This window comes from Polistes fuscatus, unplaced genomic scaffold (genome assembly GCF_010416935.1).
Source record: "Polistes fuscatus isolate 324 unplaced genomic scaffold, CU_Pfus_HIC Scaffold12, whole genome shotgun sequence".
NCBI classification, from domain to species: Eukaryota; Metazoa; Arthropoda; class Insecta; order Hymenoptera; family Vespidae; genus Polistes; species Polistes fuscatus.
Genome location: NW_025113020.1, coordinates 5,063,942 through 5,084,010, shown reverse-complemented (window position 1 = coordinate 5,084,010; position 20,069 = coordinate 5,063,942). Strand labels below are relative to the sequence as shown.

The 20,069-nt window shown below is 34.6% G+C and overlaps 3 protein-coding genes across 3 annotated transcripts; 1 reads left to right on the top strand and 2 right to left on the bottom strand.

Annotated features, from left to right (window-relative positions):
• Positions 1 to 4,768: 4,768 nt before the first annotated feature.
• On the top strand, positions 4,769 to 11,998 carry LOC122513207. Its single transcript, XM_043629473.1, has 5 exons — positions 4,769 to 5,588; positions 5,670 to 6,112; positions 6,753 to 6,823; positions 6,866 to 8,092; positions 11,866 to 11,998. Exons 1-5 carry the CDS (start codon positions 4,769 to 4,771, stop codon positions 11,996 to 11,998), a joined length of 2,694 nt encoding a protein of 897 aa, XP_043485408.1.
• A 1,217-nt stretch (positions 11,999 to 13,215) lies between these two features.
• Positions 13,216 to 18,268, bottom strand: LOC122513206 (fatty acyl-CoA reductase wat-like). The gene is made up of 5 exons (XM_043629472.1): positions 18,120 to 18,268; positions 17,847 to 18,020; positions 17,727 to 17,741; positions 17,380 to 17,637; positions 13,216 to 13,441 (listed from the first exon to the last, which is right to left on the bottom strand). The coding sequence occupies exons 1-5, from the start codon at positions 18,266 to 18,268 to the stop codon at positions 13,216 to 13,218; spliced, it is 822 nt and encodes a 273-aa protein (XP_043485407.1).
• On the bottom strand, positions 18,265 to 18,952 carry LOC122513205 (fatty acyl-CoA reductase 1-like). Its single transcript, XM_043629471.1, has 3 exons — positions 18,773 to 18,952; positions 18,491 to 18,636; positions 18,265 to 18,421 (listed from the first exon to the last, which is right to left on the bottom strand). The coding sequence occupies exons 1-3, from the start codon at positions 18,950 to 18,952 to the stop codon at positions 18,265 to 18,267; spliced, it is 483 nt and encodes a 160-aa protein (XP_043485406.1).
• Between the last annotated feature and the right edge of the window lie 1,117 nt (positions 18,953 to 20,069).

Genomic DNA, 20,069 nt, shown 5'->3' with positions numbered 1-20,069 from the left:
GATAATAAACCAATAACTGATTTAGTCATCTGTCTAAAAATTTCTCTTTTTCTTTCCCTCTCTCTTTCTCATTAGATCTAAATAGAAATTACAATATTGACGTTCTTTTATTGTGACTTGGACTCGGGTATAATACATTTAGACTTTCAACCAAATCAATTAAAAAAGGGTTGGTTCGGATAAATAACACTCCTTCTCTTAAGGAATCTTCCTGGTTTCCATTTTAGACAGTACGTAAATAACTAATATTGACATTGTCTAAATGAGAGCGGCGGTGTTTCTTTGTAGTTCTTGCCGGGCTACAAACGTGGGATAGGGTTATTGCTGCAAAGGCTACAATCCAGGTTAAGGTTGTTGGTGACGAGTATATCGTATATTGGTAGGACTGATAACGGATCGAAGTAGATTGCTGTATCTTAATACGTTGCGGCGGAAACAAAGGTAAAAGAGCTCTCAAGCGTATGAAAAAAGGGGTACCTCGCGACGTAGTTTGTGCATGCGTTCTTTCTTTTACTTATCCACAGGGTACTACTTACTGTATTATTTGTTTGAATGAAGCCTTCGCTTGCCCCGGCTTTTCTTTAAACTTCGTGAGAGTTTTTATGCTGAGGCAAGTGCTCTTTATCGCGTAATATTGTGTTGATTGATTTATTTATCCTTTTCTATCTTACTGAATCATACGTTGAATTCTCCGAACTTACGACATTCATTTCAAATTGCTTCCAGTCTTATATTCTATAAACAGTATTAAAGGTATTTTTCGTCTCGTATAAAAGAATTTTCTATGGAAAAAAATTCTTTCTGTATCTGCGATCGAAATTATTTTAAGCTTTGATTATTTTTTTTTCGCAATCGAAAAAAATGTGCTATTATACTGAAAAATAAATTTCCATCAATATTCTTAATAAATTCAATTTAGAATTCTAAAAGATATCTTACCATACGACATGTTTAGTCTTGTTATCGAGACTTAAAGCGAAATACCTACAACAAATAATAACAAGTAGCGCTTTCGCGTTTAAAAAAAGGGAAACATCTTGGAAGGAATTACCAAGAATTTCCTAAACGATGTAATATAGTTAAATTTCTTTATGTTAGAATTTAGTAGTACATAGTAGAATTTAGTATTTTTTGTTTCTAATGCTATGCGCTATTGACGGAAATTGTCTGTTTTGTATCAACGATCGAATTTATTTCTTGTTCTCTAGCACTTTACTTACGCATTACCAAAAGACTAGCCTTATTTTGTTCAATAAGAATTTAAGCACAATTCTCGTTCGATACTTGCTACAAATCAAAAAGATCTACATAGTTACTTTTTTTATAGGCTAAATAACGAAACCCCAAGCAAAACTCCTGCAGCTAAAGCAAATAATCACAAATATTGCTTTCGCGATTAAAAAATGAAAGACATCTTTCAAGGTATTACCAAGAATTTCCTGATCGATGTATAATAGTTAAATTTCTTTGTGTTAGGTGTACATTTTGTTTCAAGTGCCATGTGTTTTCGATAAAAATTGTCATTCTTCTATCAACGATAGAGCTTATTTCGAGTTCTCTATAACTTTTATTTTCGCATTTCCAAAAAACTTGCCTTATTACGTTCAATAAAAATTTAAGCTTCATTCTTGTTCAATACGAATTAATAACCTAAAAGATCTCTAGAGCTACCATTTTAATAGGCTAAATAACGAAAACCCAGGCAAGACTCCTAAAGCGTATATTTCAAAATAAGGTTTTTTTTTCGAAAAAAAGAAGTATTTTTTGATAGTTTTACCACGAATTATTTATAACATATAATATAATTTAACTACTTATAATTAAAAGTATTTCTCGTCTTGTACAGAAGGATTATCCATCGAAAAACATGCTTTCTGTATCTGCGATTGAAATTAATTCATGCTTTTAGTATTTTTTTTCGCCGTAGAAGAAAAATCTGCTATTATTCTGAAAAAATATATACAGCGAAATTCTAGAAAATTCAATTTAGAATTCTAAAAGATATCTAAAAATACGTTGTATATAGCCTTGTTTTCAACACCTAAAGCGAAATACCTACAGCAAATAATAACAAATATTGCTTTTGCTATAAAAAAAAGAGCGAAATCTTTGATGTTATTACCAGGCATTTCCTAAACGATGTAATATATTAAAATTTTGTTAAGGGTACTTTTTGTTTCCAATGCGATATGTTTTCGGCGAAAGTTGTCTGTGTACTATTAACAATCGAAATTATTTCTTATTCTTTAGCATTTTTTTCGCATTAAAAATAACTTGCCTTATTTCGTTTATTAAAATATTTTAGCAGTGTTCTTGATTTGCAGGAATTAGATATCTATAAGATCTCTAAACGTTCGCATTTTATAGCCCTTATAACAAAAACCTAGGTAACTTTCCCACAGCGTATAATAAAAACTAAATTTTCTATCAGAATAAAGAGGTTATGTCTTTGATAGTTTTACAACAAATTATCTATAGGATGTTATATGTACCATATACCAACCCGCGCGATATAATGAAATTAAAGCTTAGAATTTCCAAAGTTGATAAGAATGTGGCAATATTAGAGGAGTTGATAGAAAAGACTTACGGTGAAACGATGGGAACGCTGGTTGACGAAATTCACAATCATGTCGAGTCAGTCATCGACGCCAAGGCGGAGGCGGAATTGATCATTAATAGAGCTGAATCGGTAGCCACTTTAGACACAAATGCGCCTACTACGAATCTATTGTCTCCAGTTAGCACAACGGTTAGCAATCCGTCCGTAGATAGCATTTACAGAATACCGGCGGTACAATTACCTCGTTTTGACGGGCAGCATGAGGAATGGCCGAGTTTTGCGGACACGTTTCAATCGGTGATAGGAGATAATCCCGCGATTCGCGATATACAAAAATTTGCATATTTGAAATCATGTTTATCGGGAGAATAAAGAGAAGAGAACGCGGAGAAAATAAGAGTTTTGGAAATTACCGCGGATAATTATCCGATTGCGTGGAAGACCTTAGTCGAGTGCTATGACAATCCGTTAATATTAATAAATAAGCACGTACGAGCTATTTTAGAGGGTCCCCCTATTGACAGTGAATTTCCCTCGTCTTTAATTGCCGCGTCCGATGCGCTAAGCGCAAATTATAGGGCTTTAGTAGCGACTAAAAAAGTGTTTGTCGATCAATTTGCTATTGCCGCACATCTTTCGCGAGTGGATCCTGCAACACGGCTTCAATGGGAACAACGGTATTCCCGAGATGCTTTACCGACGGTAGACGAATTTGTGATATTTTTGCGCGATCGGGGAAATGCGCTAGTAAACTCCCAGCCGGCAGAACATTCTAAAAGAATTAACAATAGCAGAAGGAACGCACCGTTAGGACCCGAGAGAAATTTTCGCTCAAGGAATTTGATGCGTAACGAGCCGCGGTTTAATTCTCCGCGAAATTGGCCGCGAATTTCCGACCGAGGACAAGTTCAAGCGTATTCCACAAGCGCGACTGTCTCGTGTGGCATATGTCGCGAGAGGCATAACACATCGGAGTGTGAGCAGCTACTGAGAGCCGAGCCCGAGGAGCGCAGAAGAATCGTGGTTAACGCCAATTTGTGTTGAATTGTTTACAAGCTGGTCACCGCGTATACACATGTGTTAAGAATGACTGCTGCAGAAAGTGCAAGGGCAGGCATCATGAGTTGTTACATGTGAGAGAGGCCGTTGCAGAAGGTGCAGCGGCGGGCATCACGAATTGTTGCGTTCGAACGGCGTCGGCGGTGCAGAATGCACATGTAGAGCTCCATCACTCGCAGGCACCCGCGCTGTTACTAACTGCAATGGTGCATTTGCTGGATCGCGACGGCAGGCCGCACGAGTGTCGTGTGCTCCTGGATTCGGGTTCCGAAGCACATTTCTTAACGATCCGGTTCGCGAATCTTCTGCGAATAGCCAAACGGGACGTGAATGTACCCATTTCTGGCGTAAACCAAACGGAAACTAGAGTCAAACAGGCAATCTTAGCAACGTTGAAATCGCGAACAGAAAATTTCGCGTTAGAATTACAATTCTTATTATAAGAACTGTAACGAATAGGTTGCCTTCGCAACGAATTCCGCAAGAAGAATTGACTATACCGGCAGGGATCCAATTGGCAGATCCCAAGTTTTATGAGCCCGCGAATATCGACGCGATTCTCGGTGTCGAGATTTTTGCTTCACTATGGCGCGCAGGTCAGAGCATTAGGTTGAATGAAAATTTAATGGCACAAGGAACTGTACTAGGATGGCTCGTTATGAGCACAGGAGCTACGCGCACTCCGCAGAGCGTTAATTGCCACACGGCCACGGTAGATTTGAACTCACAATTGGAAAAATTCTGGAAAATTGAGGAAGTAGCTGAGAGTAGTATTAGGTCGCACGAGGAAAATTTGTGCGAAGCACATTACAGAAGCAACACGCGACGGGATGATACTGGCAGATATATAGTGAGATTGCCCTTTAAGGAAGAAAATCAGTTAGGAGATTCGTATACGAGCGCGTTACGAAGATTTCACGCATTAGAGCGATCATTATCGCGCAAGCCGAAAATTAGAGATGAATATATTAAATTCTTATCCGAATATGAAGAACTAGGGCACATGACAAGGATAGAAGGGGGACCCCACGAAGATAGATTCTATTTACCGCATCATGCTGTATTAAAGCATACTAGTATTACGACCAAATTGCGAGTAGTGTTCGACGCGTCGGCAAAAACCAGCAACAGGAAATCTTTGAATTAATGGTTGGCCCAACCATACAGGAGGATCTATTTGCACTTTTAGTAAGATTTAGATCACATGCTATTGCTATTACCGCGGACATCGCGAAGATGTATCGGCAGATAATAATTGATCCGCGCGATCGCAAATATCAAACTATACTGTGGCGTCGACAGGAAAGTGATCCCGTGAAAACATATAGATTAAATACAGTAACCTATGGAACTGCCTCCGCGTCGTTTTTAGCAACGCGTACGTTACATCAACTCGCGAGCGACGAATTTAACAGATTCCCGAGAGCTGCCATCGCGCTTAAAGAAGATTTCTATGTAGACGACTTGTTAACCGGAGCGCGTACGGTTAGGGAAGCGAAGCAAGTCCGCGACGAGTTAATAAGTATAACCGCAGGGACAGGCATGCATTTGCGGCAATGGGCGTCAAATTGCGCCGAGATTCTAAAGGACTTAGATACCGCAGATAATAACATCATAAATTTAGATTCGTCAGGAACGATAAAAACATTAGGTGTTAATTGGAACGCGGCCGAAGACAACATAGGCTATACGGTAAAGCGAGCAGCTGATCCATCGAAGGTTACTAAGCGTGTTATATTGTCCGAAATTTCTCAGTTATTCGACCCGCTAGGTTTATTAGGACCGGTAGTAATCAACGCGAAAATGATGATGCAACGGCTATGGCAATTAAAATCAACATGGGACGAAGATGTCCCCGCCGATATATATAAAATATGGCAGGAGTTCCGCCAAAATCTCCACACGCTCGAGGAGATAAGGTTCGCGCGCAACGTAGCAGGTGATGGAGAAGAAATGGAAATGCATGGTTTTTGTGACGCGAGCGAAAGGGCTTACGGCGCGTGCATTTATGTTAAAACGTTAGGAAAAAATCCCACTTAACGATTAGTCTGCGCCAAATCCAAGGTAGCGCCGCTTAAAACGCAATCGCTTCCGCGACTAGAACTTTGCGGCGCCTTAATACTCTCGCGTCTCTTTAAGGCCACTAAAAACGCTTTGCATAGAAATGATTTCTGCCGTACAATATTTTGGGCGGACTCTACGGTAGTTTTGCATTGGCTCAACACTCCGCCTCACACGTTAAAAACCTACGTAGCACATCGCGTAGCTGAAATTCAAGAGAGCACAGCTCGCGAGCTGTGGCGTCATGTATCGTCCGAACATAACCCCGCGGATTTAATTTCTCGCGGCGTTACACCTGCCGAACTCCGTGAAAGTAAGCTCTGGAAGTCCGGTCCTGTATGGCTTATCCAGCCGGAATCAAATTGGCCGCATAGTAGATTAGAACCAATCGAAATCCCGGAAAAGAAAAGGATTGTAACTCACGCAAAGGTAGCTACTCCGTTCGAACTATTTAGACGGTACTCCTCGTTCGTCAAATTAACCCTTTCCCTTACGATCGAATTTCCAACTGTGCGGGCCTAAAGCGACACCAGTCGGTCGCGCGCAGCGACATAAACACAAGCTTGGCTCAGCGCTCGAAACTGTACTAATCTCAAACTTCCTATGATTTGTATATACACGTGCGCGGTACAATTAACTTCGCAAGATGTTTGATAAATAATTACGGTTAGTTGGTTATTAAACAAAAAAAGACTTATTGTTGCAAATTGAATAATCCATTATTAATAACATTTTTATTTTAAGGGATTATACGCAGTTAGAATTTAAAAAAAATCGATTTTTGTTTTTTTCATTTTCGGAATGTACATATATTTAAGTATATTCTCTGAAAATTTCAAATCGATCCGACAAATATTCTTCACTTCATGTAAGCTGCAAATAAAAATTTTTTACCTTTATTACACAGTAACAGAGTATAAGGGTGAAGAGGGAAAAGAATCAAGGTAGAGAGAAAGAATATCAGAGTAAGAAAGTGTAAAACTAGAGTTACGAAAAATATTCTTATATTCATATTTGGAACGGCCGCCCAAACAATATTCTGAAATGTTTTGTTTTTTTCGCCCGGTAGAATTACGACGCCTCTGAGGCGTCTTATTCGTTTTTGGCCCCAAAACCTTGCGACGCCTCTGAGGCGTCTTTGTAAGTTAAAGGGTTAAAGCGCATTATCGCGTATTGCGTTAGATTCGCACGTAACTCGCGCAATTTAAAAGAGAAAAGAATAATGGGTGAGTTAACCGTGGACGAATTGAAAGGCGCAGAAATAATCGCGATTAGATTGATACAGGAAGAAGCATTTCCCGAGATCATCAAATTAATCAAGTCCGGTAAAGAGGTTTGCGCATCATTCTCCGTACTTAGCCCGTTTGTAGACAATTTAGGAATATTAAGAGTTGGAGGTAGATTGGCAAGGAGCAACTTGCCATACGAGCAAAGGCATCCCGCATTATTGCCGAAAGACCATACAATTACAAACGCGATAATACGCGAAAAGCACCATCAAATAGGGCACGGTGGTACGCAAGCCACTTTGAACGCACTTCGCGAATCGTTTTGGCCAATAAATGGGCGAAGTAGCGTTAAGCGCGTAATATATAAATGCATTACTTGTCGACGTTTAAAACCCGCTACGCCGCAATATCCTATGAGTGATCTACCTGCCAGTCGTCTTCTACCGAATCGTCCGTTTATCCACACCGGCGTAGATTTCTGCGGTCCGTTATTCATCAAGGAAAAGCAACACCGGAACCGTGGTCGCGCGAAAATATATGTGACGGTATTCGTCTGCTTTAGCACCAAGGCCGTTCATTTAGAACTCGTGAATGATCTAACGACTGAAGCATTTTTAGCAGCTTTGCGTAGATTTATGGCACGCCGTGGAAAATATTCGGACATATATTCCGACAACGCGACTAATTTCGTAGGTGCGGCGAACGAACTAGAAGCGCGCGTCTTGCGAAGTTTGGTAAATGAAGGAATCAAGTGGCATTTCATCCAACCCCGTTCCCCCCATTTTGGAGGTCTATGGGAGGCGGCCGTAAAATCATTTAAATATCATTTAGTTCGAATTATAGGCGAGACATTGCTATCTTACGAGGCATTATTAACATACGTCCTCGAGTTAGAGGCGATTCTTAACTCGCGTCCTATCACGCCTCTGTCTAATGACCCGAATAATTTGCACGCTCTTACACCTGGGCATTTTCTAATTGGAAATTCGTTTACGAGTTTGCCAGAAGACGAATACAGGGATATACCATCCGGGCGCCTGTCACAATGGCAGCACGTACAGCAGATGAGACAGTATTTTTGGAACCAATGGAATAAGGAATATTTGAACGAGCAGACGGTCCGTAAAAAATGGCACAGAAGCACAGCAGACAAAAAAAGTCCGGGTACACTAGTCATCTTGTGAGAAGATAATTCCCCTCCACTCAAATGGTCATTAGGACGTATCGCGGAAGTACATGAAGGAGCCGACGGTATAGCACGCGTGGCGAGCGTAAAAACTGCCAACGGTCTTGTAAAGCGCGGTATTAAACGTCTTTCTCCTTTGCCAAGCGATTTATAAAAAAAAAAAAAAAAAAAAATTTTTCTTTTTTGTAATTCAGTCGCGTTAATTACTGAATATGTATTGTAATATGCGGTTAACAGTATGTATATATAGTTTATAATTTGTATTTAAGTGTGCGCATTTTGGTTTTTAAATTTTGAACGGTGCCCGTTCAAGGGATGGGGGGGTATGTTGCGTATCCCGCGCAACGAGTGAGTAGGGCGAAGCACCTAGGCGCGTACGGCCCTGCCAAAGCGTTAGACGCGTGCAACAAAGCAATATCGTTGTTTTTAGTGGTAACCACGGTAGCGCTAAGATGCCTGCAAGGGCTCTTTCTTTATTCTAGCTCGCGTTCTCCCACTACATTTATTACGCCAATCATATGTATCGACAGCCGCGTTATGCTCGGACTTTTCGGTGATTGGTGCAGCATTGCATCGCCTTTTGGTATAAAAGCCAGCGCGTTTTTGCGCCTGTTGTCACTCTGGATTCATCGCTCGAAATTCATCTAGCTGAGACTTGCGAGAACTACTTCAAGGAGAATTCTTTGTATTGCGTAATACCATATCATCTAAGTTCGGCCAGCGACAAGGGACAAAGGCGGGGTCCTGCACTTGGCCAGAATTATCCGGATTTGTGGATTCTTCTTCATCGTTTTCAACCAGGGTTTTTATGCCGAAAGGCTTTTCCCTGACTAGCCAAATAAAGCGTACTTTTTAGTACTGATTGGGCTCAAATAAAGTTGTTATTGTGTTCTTTATTTTCCTATCCTCCTTCCCATTAATAAGGAATTTCGATATCACTCGTAAGGGCATTTTTCGATTCACTACTATCCACTGGAGTACCGATTAAGGCATCGGTCGCATCAACACACTCAACGTAATAACGATTTATGTACCATTTATAAAGATTATAGATTCTTTGCTTATATTCGAAATATGCGGCTCAATCATTTCGAAAATATTGAAAATAACGAAATTTTCTTATCGTCCTTCCCCACTTTTTAAACCGTTGCTAAGCACGCGCCCTGCTGGGCCTATTAAACAAAGCACTCGTCCTATTCTTCCACTGGACGTCTACGACGATACGTCTTAGATGAGCAGCGAAGAATTTACAAAGAAAGCGACGAACAAAGTGATTTAAGCTAGAACGAAATAAGAAAAGTATAAGTATTCCTTATATTTCCATAAACGAGGTGAACCTTTTTGTTGAATCCGTATACTAGCGAAGCGAGCAAGAAATGAGATACGTGTTTAATTTTTTGTTAAAACCGCAATTCCTTATTATGTTTAATTTATCAACCAGAGATTTTAAGCTACAAGGCTTTTTGTCTGACGAGCCAATATAGTATTAAACTTTGTATTTACTTAACCAAGAGTTTTTCTTTTTCTTATTTGTTGTTTTATTTTATTAATTTTGTTAATAATTGTATTTTATTTAAATTATATTTATTATCTTTATTTTATTAAAGTTTTTATTGCAGTTATATTTTATTTTATTTACAAATGTAGAGTATATATTGGCATTCGGGAAAATTGTAGTTATTTCATATTGAATACAATGAAGATGGAGAAGTAAATGTTGTGTGGCTTAAGTTTTCAGATTCACTAAAGATTGGCTAGAAAATCGTACAGAAAGTTGCTGGACACGTTGCGATTTAAATTAATAAAACAATAGTGCCGATCGGACGTAGATCTCCAACTATTCTCCTTACCAACAATACAAAAATTAAGACTAAGCGTTCACATTTATCTATAGTTTAAATTTTATTATTTGTTATTAATTATTGTTGAAAATTTATTTATTTTATTTTAATTATTTTAATTATTTTAATTATTTTAATTTTGAATTTATTATTAAACTATAATCTCTTGCAGCTTTCTTATTGACAAGGATAAGTATACATTTCAATTTCTTTTTAAGTTTTCAATATGCTTAAAACTAATGCAGAGAAATGTAGAGATTATCGTCTTCGTAGGAAAAGGAATCAGGAAAATAAGGAAAATAATGAGGAAAATAAGGAAAACATAATGCGCGCTAATGCAAAACGTTGTAGGGTTCATTGGCTGCGAAGAAAAATGATTCAAAAAGCAAATGAATTGCCTGCGAATGAAATTTTATGTACTCCGTCAACTTCTAATTTACTTTGCGAACCATCGGCTAAGCCTGTGATTACTGGTACAAATTTAAATAATTTAAATGTCTCAGCAATAACTAATATTATTGCTAATTATTTTTTCTTTTTGTTTGATCTTTATGTTTTAAAGTTATTTGAAGTTATTTTAAGTTATTACATTTATTTTATTTTTTGACATTTATTTGACATTTATTTCTTCAAGAAAACCAATTGTCTGCGAATGGAACTTTATGCGCTCCATCGACTTCGAATTTATTAGTGACTTCTGAACCATCGGCTCAGCCTATGATTACCGGTACAAATTTATATAATTTAAAATTCACAGCAATAACTAATAGTACTGCTAATTATTATTTTTGAATTTATACTTCTTTTGATACAATTGGGATTTGGTCTTTATTTTTTACTTTTACTTCTTCAAGATGCATCGTTGTATACTGCAAAAGATAACAATCACAACTATATTATTGTGCAAGCTGATGTGCATATGGACAATTCTTCTATGCCGTGTCATCAACGTATAACATCAAAAAACATTACATCAACAAACATGGAGCAAAGTTTACGATCTCGAGCACGAAATAATCAATATTTAGCTGATGCTTCGATTATACACGTATTGTCTAATCAAGACATTGTACCGAATGAAGAACGCAATTTGTTAAACCAAGACACAATCAGGGATCAGGAATTACCTCAATCAGACGAATCTATTTATTCTAACTCTTCAAACCAGTTAGTAATTAATCATTCCACTGGCGAGCAAATTGATATGGATTTAGATCCTTCTTTACCATATAGCAATTATCATCAATTTAAACAAGCTCATAAGCAATTTAAAATAAAATTCTTGGGCAATTCATTAGGACATCCATGCTCAGTTTGTGACAGATTGTTGTTTAAAAAGGATTTAAAAGAGCCGTCTAATAAACATAAGGATATTCTAATACAATTTATACCTAATGTACCTATAGAAATAAGTATACATAAGTATAACTATACATAAGTAAAATCACCAGTTTTTTTTTTATACATATATTCCAAATATTTGAAATTGACATGGCATAACATTCTATGAAATCTTTCTTTCTGCGTTCTTCTTCTTCTTTTTCTCTTCTGTTTTCTTTTTCTCTTTCTGTTTATCTTTCTTTCTTTTTCCTCTACTGTTTCTTTCACTACAATATAACAATCTTTCCTGTCAATAAAACTAGTCATTTTATATAAACCATGCTCTTTGTAGGCTACTGGAAATAAATTGTTATGCCTATTATATATTTTCGATGAATCTTGAATAGAAAAAAACTGGTACTCTGTAAGAGTACAAGAAATAAAAAGAAATTCGAAATGGGATAGAAAAGCTGACGTATATATTTCATCAGGATATGATCGTGTAGGATACAGAGTTTTAACAAATAATAAAAAAGTAGGAAATAGACATGTTTATATAATTGAAAGTGATAAAACCTTAATTGGTTTCTGTTGTGACGAAAATAGTGATGATGACAACGATGAAAATATTGAAAATGATGAAAATTCTTTATCGAACGAAAGTAATGGAAAAGTAGAGGTAAATGAAAATTCTGATGATGTTGGAAGAGAATTTCCAAGAAGTTCCAGGCGAGAATGAAAGAAACCTGATAGATATAATGTAAATCTTTTGAGTTCAAATTATATTTATGTTAATATTGCGAGCGCTGATAGCCCTTTTACTTATAAAGAAGCAATAAATTGTAATAAAAGTCATTTATGGGAAGAAGCTATGAATAAAGAAATAAATTGTTTGATTAAGAACAAAACGTGAAAATTTGTTAAAGGATATAAAAGATAAAAAAATATTAGATTTTAAATGGGTATACACTAATAAATCTGATAATAGTGAGAAAGCAACAATTTTAGTGAGAGATTTTCAACAAAGTAAGGTATTAGAAGATATTATTAGGATTAGAAGATTCACCAATATCTAGAATACAGACCTAGAAATTATTATTATTTTAATGTTGCCAAAATGACTTAATTTTATGCAAATGAATGTAAAAACAGCTTTTCTAAATGGTTATGTATAGTTAGAAGTATATGTAAAACAACCGAAATGCTATGAGGACGAAACAGATAAAGTTTGTAAATTAAAAAAATCATTGTATGGTTTGCGAGAAAGCCAGAGAGCTTGGTATGAATGTTTCGATGATTATATTAAAAAATTAAAATTTAAAAAAAGTGAAAGTGATTATTATTTATGGGTCATTCCACCAAATAAGTACATTTTTACGGGGCGACCCTCGCGGATTAGGTTTAACATTTGTGAGGTGTTCTCTATAATAAGAAAAAATTTTCTACAAGTTTCAGCCTTTAATATGCAGCGGTTCTGGAGTTATGATTTTTTAAATTGAAAAAAATTTTTTTTAACTTTTTTATTAATTTTTCTGATGAGGAATACTTTTTTATTAAAATTCCACGGAAAATCGTATCTTGTGGGAAAAATTCTCAGCTTTTGAATGAAAATATCCATTTTATCATAAACACATCAGAAGACCCTTTAAAATCCAATTAAAATGGAAAAATTGATTTTTCTCGATGTGGGCGCAAGGTTCTTCGAATTTGACTTTTTTTTCCGAAAGATCAGAGTTTTTGACACAAAATATATGGTTTTCACGATGTGCATATTTTTTGTTCAATCACAATTAAATTAAACGTAAAATCTTTATAATTAAAATACTTTTATTTTTGAACTTTTTTCAGATGTTGATACAGTTTTAATAAAAGTATATCCAATTTCATCATTTATCGATAAAAAAGTGTGCAATGTCTGTGTACCCTTTACCGTCTTTGATGAAGAATATCGTACGTCTAACACATTTTTTTGTCTAAATAATCATCATTCGTTATGAAAGTAAAATCAACGCCTGTAAAATTCTTGATTGCCAAGGAATGCAAATCTTGTTGTGTCAGTATATGTTTTTTATTTTCCATTTGTAATGAAGCTCTAGCAGCATGTCGTTTTACTGAACCTGCAAGCCCGTCGCAAAGTCCTTTGCCATGGACAGTCGCAAAAAAATGCCACTCAGCGATGATTCTAAAGTCAGCATAATGATAACATAAATTACTAAATGCTTTTTTGTTTTTAAATTGCTTTTAAATCTTATACGCTTACTCATTGTGATCAAAAATCAAAGGAGTCCAATGATAATTATTAACTTAAGCAATTATACTTGTGTTAACTTCAAGCTGTCAAGCAACCACAGAAAGACATTAGTCAACAAATATTCGCAAGAAAAAAATAAATAGAGAGAGTTGTGAGCGCCATCTGCATCGTATAAGCTCAATTTTTTAGCGAGCAGTTTGAAATTTTTAAATATTTAACAGAAAATTATTTTACTATCCCGAATAATCGTATAACACTTAGCGGATTTAACGTTTAATTTAACTGTGATTGAACAAAAAATATGCACATCGTGAAAACCATATATTTTGTGTCAAAAACTCCGATCTTTCGGAAAAAAAAGTCAAATTCGAAGTACCTTGAGCCGCACATCGAGAAAAATCAATTCTTCCACTTTAATTGGATTTTAAAGGGTCTTCTGATGTGTTTATGATAAAATGGATATTTTCATTCAAAAGCTGAGAATTTTTCCCACAAGATACGATTTTCCGTGGATTTTAATAAACAAGTATTCCTCATCAGAAAAATTAATAAAAAAGTTAAAAAAAATTTTTCTTCAAAATTTCAAAAAATCATAACTTCAGAACCGCTGCATATTAAAAGCTGAAACTTGTAGGAAATTTTTTTCTTATTATAGAGAACACCTCCACAAATTTTAAACCTAATCCGCGAGGGTCGCCCCGTAAAAATGTACTTATTTGATGAAATGACCTATATTTGTTTTAGTTATCGTTGTCTAGCAGGTTTATGTGTGTATCAATTCTTCTTTTATATTTGCAAGTTTTCTTGTTTATTTCTTCCTATATCGAAGGAATATATAGGTGCTTCCTTATCTCTTCGTTACGGACGTACCATGGAGCATTCACAATTGTGCGTAGGGGGTTTATGGATTGATTAGCCTCGAGCTTGGCAATGTGACTTTTTACTGCTATACCCTATAGCGGTATTGTATAGGTCCTAATTGGTTTAATTATTGTTTTATAAATTATTATTTTTTTCTATCTATTGCACACGCTGGACAACGAAGCGGGGTTTTTCTCGCATCTTCATCCTCATCCTACTTTCAAATAAAGCACTGCGATGTAGATTTCAAGTAAGTGCAGAAGTATATTATCACTCTCGCCTGTAGTATGTTGTAATGATAAATAGGAGGCTTATTAGTCGACAGGTTCCCCGTACTTGGACCGGTTTCATTAGGCTTCTCCTGACATGGGACAGAACTCGGACGGTCTGAATCCGACACTATCTCTGGTAATAGAAATGGCATATTTGTGAAAGATTTTATTTCTGTTGTAACATCAACAAAAGCACATGTGTGTTCTTATGTACGCACGTCAGAAGTTATACTTCTTTAACGTAACAAAACAAAATATAACTTCAATAATCTCCGAGATAACATCTCAAATTACTCCAATTATCCCGCATGTTAAGATACATCTAGACTAATATAAAAGACGATAAAATATTAGGTGTACAAATAAGTTTCCGCCGTTTTAATGTAGATAGCGCGGCGCGGAGTTTCCGTTAACTTTCGCAGATGATATCCTGCCTAAAAATTAGTTTGGACGTTTAAGAACAACATAACCTAATAATATTATTGATTTCATATTGGTAAAATATAATTTTTTTTAGTTGAAAATGTCCAAATTTGAGCCAAATAAGCGTCATTTGCGAGAAATATTAGTTTACTTCTTTAATATAAAGAAATCTGCTGCTGAGGCGCATCGATTGCTCGTAGAAGCATATGGTGAGACTGCTTTGAGTGAGAGAACGTGTCGTGAGAGGTTTCAAAAGTTTAAAAACGGTGATTTCGACGTAGAAGACAAAGATCGCAGTGGAAGGCCAAAAATTTACGAGGATGCAGAATTGGAGGAAATATTGGAGGAAGATTCATCTCAAACACAAAAAGAACTTGCTGTAACATTAGAAGTCATTCAGCAAGCAGTCTCACATCGTTTAAAATCATTAGGAATGATTAATAGACAAGGAAATTGGGTTCCGTACGAATTAAAGCCGAGAGATATTGAACGCCGATTATGCTTAAGTGAAATACTGCTTGCTAGACATAAAAAAAAGGATTTTTTACATCGTATCATCACTGGTGACGAGAAATGGATACATTATGATAATCCAAAAAGAAGAAAATCATGGGGATTACCAAGCCATGCGTCAACATCAACAGCAAAACCGAATATTCACGGAAAAAAACTCATGCTGTGTATTTGGTGGGATCAGCTGGGTGTAGCGTATTATGAGTTCCTTAATCCGAGCGAAACAATCACCGGAGCCCTCTATCGAACACAATTAATGAGATTGAGCCGAGCTCTGAAGGAAAAACGCCCTCAATACTATTCTAGACACGAAAAAATTATTCTCCTGCATGACAATGCTCGTCCACATGTAGCGGCTCCCGTGAAAAAGTATTTGGAAAAACTTGATTGGGAAGTGTTACCCCACCCGCCGTATTCACCAGATATTGCACCGTCCGATTATCACCTATTTCGGTCCATGGCACATGCTCTGTCGGAGCAGCGGTTCAAATCATATGAAGATACCAAAAATTGGGTTGATTCGTGGATAGCCTCAAAAGACAAGGAGTTCTTCCGACGTGGGATCCGAATGTTGCCTGAGAGATGGGAAAAAGTCATTGCAAGTGATGGACAGTATTTTAAATAACCTTAAAATTACCATTCTTCTAGAATAAATACTTGATTTTTAATAAAAAAAACGGCGGAAACTTATTTGTACACCTAATAATATACATCTAAACTAATATAATATAAAAGACGATAAAATAATAAATACATAATGTATCAATAGATTACCTATAACTATATATACTATAAAAAGGAATTTAATCATAACGCTCGAAACAAAGTTTTATCGTTTTTTTTTTCAATTTTTAATAGAAGTCTAAATATGTCGATGGTTAAGATCGGTTTTTCACATTGAATAAATAAAAAATAAGTTTATAAAATCTTTCATCACTTCTTACTGACGTTTATTACTAATTTAAATATTATTAGCCGGATAAACATGTTGCGCTATTTACTAGGAAAAATATGCAAAGTTTTTAGTTGTCCTATTCGTAGTAGACAAAGTACATTTTAATTGTATATAAGTATTACTTCCTTTATTCCTTGTAAGTATGAACATATTTTAACCTTTCGAAAACATGTCAAAACTTTGTCTCCTTTGCACTGTAGGCTCTGAATCTTTTAGCTTTTTATTAGCTAGATTTCGATAATTTTTACCCTCTTCTACGTAATAGGCATTGTAAATTTCTATTATATAGTATATTAAACCTAAATATATTAGTACTATTAGTACACAAATTTATATACAAAGTTGATTAAAATATTTTGATTTGTCTAACATCATTTATTTGTCATATTTGATTGCTAATTCACTATCAATATTTTTAGTTTAATTTAATAAATCAGCCGTTATAAATATTTAACTATAATTAAAATGTTTAGATACTTTCTATAATATTTAAATTGGAGATATCTTTTCGTACGTATAAAGAGTTAACACGTCTGATTGCAAAAAAATGTTTAAGGTATAGGGAAAACTACTAATGCTATGAGCAAAAAATTACCTTATTCTATCTAAAAGAATGAATTATGAAAGGATCTCTTTATTTTTGTTTTTCACAGATTGTTAGAAAGAAAATATTGAAGAAAAAAGTGAATTTAATAACGAATAAAAGATCCAAAGAATCAAGGCACAAAGCAACCATTTCATCGTATTATGAGCTATTTTTAGTCTGTAAATAATAAGAAAAATGATTAAATATTAAATAGGGATAAATAATATTTGTTATAAACAATAGATTTTCAAAAAGTTACCTTCTATAAAATGGTTTTGATTCTTCAACCGTCTCCATTGGGTCATTAAGTAAAAATACTCGAAGTCCCTTTATGTAAGTATCAGAAAAACAATCCCAATCAATATCAGAAACATTAAAAAAGAAGTTATGTTTATCGACTACAGATAACTTGTCCCATAATTTCAAAACTTTATCGTTCGTAAATTCCCATTCGTTAAATGTAAAGAAATTGATTACATATTTAAACTTTTCTATATTCCTGTAGATTTTAAGCAATCTGAACAAATGTACAATAAATTTATTAATGCTCTTTTTTTTCGACGAATAATAAGTTTCTTGTTAATCTTAAATAATATCAGATATTACCTTGGCTTTCTTCCACTAAGATAAGCAAACGAGTCCATTATAATTGCTGGTATCCAGTGCAAAAAAATTGTCAAAAAAATATGGAAAGAATAGTTATGGTTAAACCATAGGGTGTAATACCATAACATATTTTTCGATGGATAATTAAGCCCATGATCTTGCAAATAATTTTCTATAATACCCCAAGTAATTGGTTTTTGAACTGAAGAAACAACATTATAAATTGGAATCTCTTCGTTAACGGGCAAATATTTATTGTTACTGTTGGAGAGATTAATAATCTGTGGTATGGACCTACAATAATAGCTTTTTCTTATTATTTGTAAACGTTATTTCAAAAGTTGAACTTAAAATTCATTTTAGAGATTATTCAAAAAAGAAGTAAAAAATGACCGTTCTTGTGCAACGTCCCATGCGGCAGCAATAATGTTGTTGACAACATAGTCGGCAGGAATTATATCGCAAATAAAGTTTTCATTACAATATAACGTGTGAAGAACACCAGTAAAACCACCAAAAACAACACCTGTTAGTCCATTCATATGTTTATCCAACCGGCGATTGGTTCCTTTTCCGTTGAGATAACAATGGATGGCCGAACGATGCAAGTAGGAATTCCATTAGAATATTGCCGTATAGTATCTTCACAGATTGCCTTTGAATATGCGTAGGTGTTTGGCCAATTACCAAGCAACCTGTAAAATTAACGAATTTGCTAATCGACTAAGTTCTAAAAAAAAGCAATAGTCTTCTTGTTTTATTACTTTGGGGTAATTAAATCTAATTGATCTTCGCTCAAAATCTCTGTCAATTTAATTATGTCTTCTGTCTTTATAGGTGGCATATAGAATTTTTCTTCGATTTTACTATATACACACTGCGAATATGCCGTTGATATATAAACAAAGGCCTAAAGAAAAAATTTATTGATATATTAGACCAATTTATTATTTAAGTAATTTCAATGTCTAAGTAAAAGGATCACTTAGGGAATAACGCTTAAACGAACGTGATTTTATATAGATGGTTTAATTAGAAAACAGTACCTTCAAACTTGTCATCTCCTGTGCAAGCAAGAGAAGATCCCTTGTTCCTCTAATATTCGTATTAACTATAAAACGAATATTATCATTAAAACGCACGGATGCTGCACTATGGAAAATAAAATCGGTATTTTTAATGCGTTCGCGGTCTTTCTCTGACAATCCTAAATTCAATTGACTCATGTCACCTTCTATCAGAATAATTTTTTTTTCGACATCTTTTTGTTCTCTCTTCAATCTATCAAAAATCTGAAAATTTAAATATGTACGGTAATTAGTTTTTATTATGTCCAGAAAATAAAATTATATAACTAATGTCGTAGGAAAGTTGGACGGATAAAAAAATCTTTTTGAACGTTTAATTCGATATTGTTGAACGTTTCGTCCTTTTTATTGGAACTTCATTAGCAACTGAAATTTTATTATGACTTATCTTGAAATATACATATTATATAAAATTAAAAATTAAAAAGAAAGGTATTTAATATTATTTCCATCGTTTTTGTTCACGAGTCTTTATATATTTCTAAGACATACATTCTCATAAACTAACAATACTTAACATTTACAAATTGTTATCCTAAAACAGTTACGTTTAAACACATAATCCAACAATACTGATTCAATCTAGATTTTTGTTTAATATTCTAGGCATCCTGAATATTATGGTGCCTTCCATTGCTATGTCTTATTATAATAAATTAATTTTAAAATCCCATTGTAAATGCTGTTTAAATTATTTGTGTCAGTTTGTAATTTATTGTATTATTTTTTATGTTGTACATTTCACTTATATTTCTTTGTACCAAATTGTCTGTTTTAAAATGATGTTCAGCTAACGAGTTGGTATTATTTTTTTGTGCATTAGTAGGTTCACAGTCATTCCTATGCTGGTCTAATCTTTTTTTGAGTTTCTCTTTTGTTTGTCTTATATAACACCTATCATATTTACATGGTATTTTGTACAATAAGTTCAATTGATCTAGTTTATCAACCTTGTTTTTTAATTTTGTGTAAATAGAATTTTCTTTAACTATGTTATAAAAAGCTAGTTTGATATTAGTGTTTTTAACACATTTATTTATTTTATTGACAGTTATTTACTAAAAGGGAACCTAATGATTTTTTATTATTATTCGGATCTTTCTTTTTTTTTAACCCATCCAACTTTTCTTCTAAACTTAGTTTAATATACGTAATATTAGTGATATTTTTTATTGACATAATAATTAATACAAATTACGTAACTTTACTTACAACATCATTAAAATACTCTTTGAATCGAGTCTGCGAATCCTTC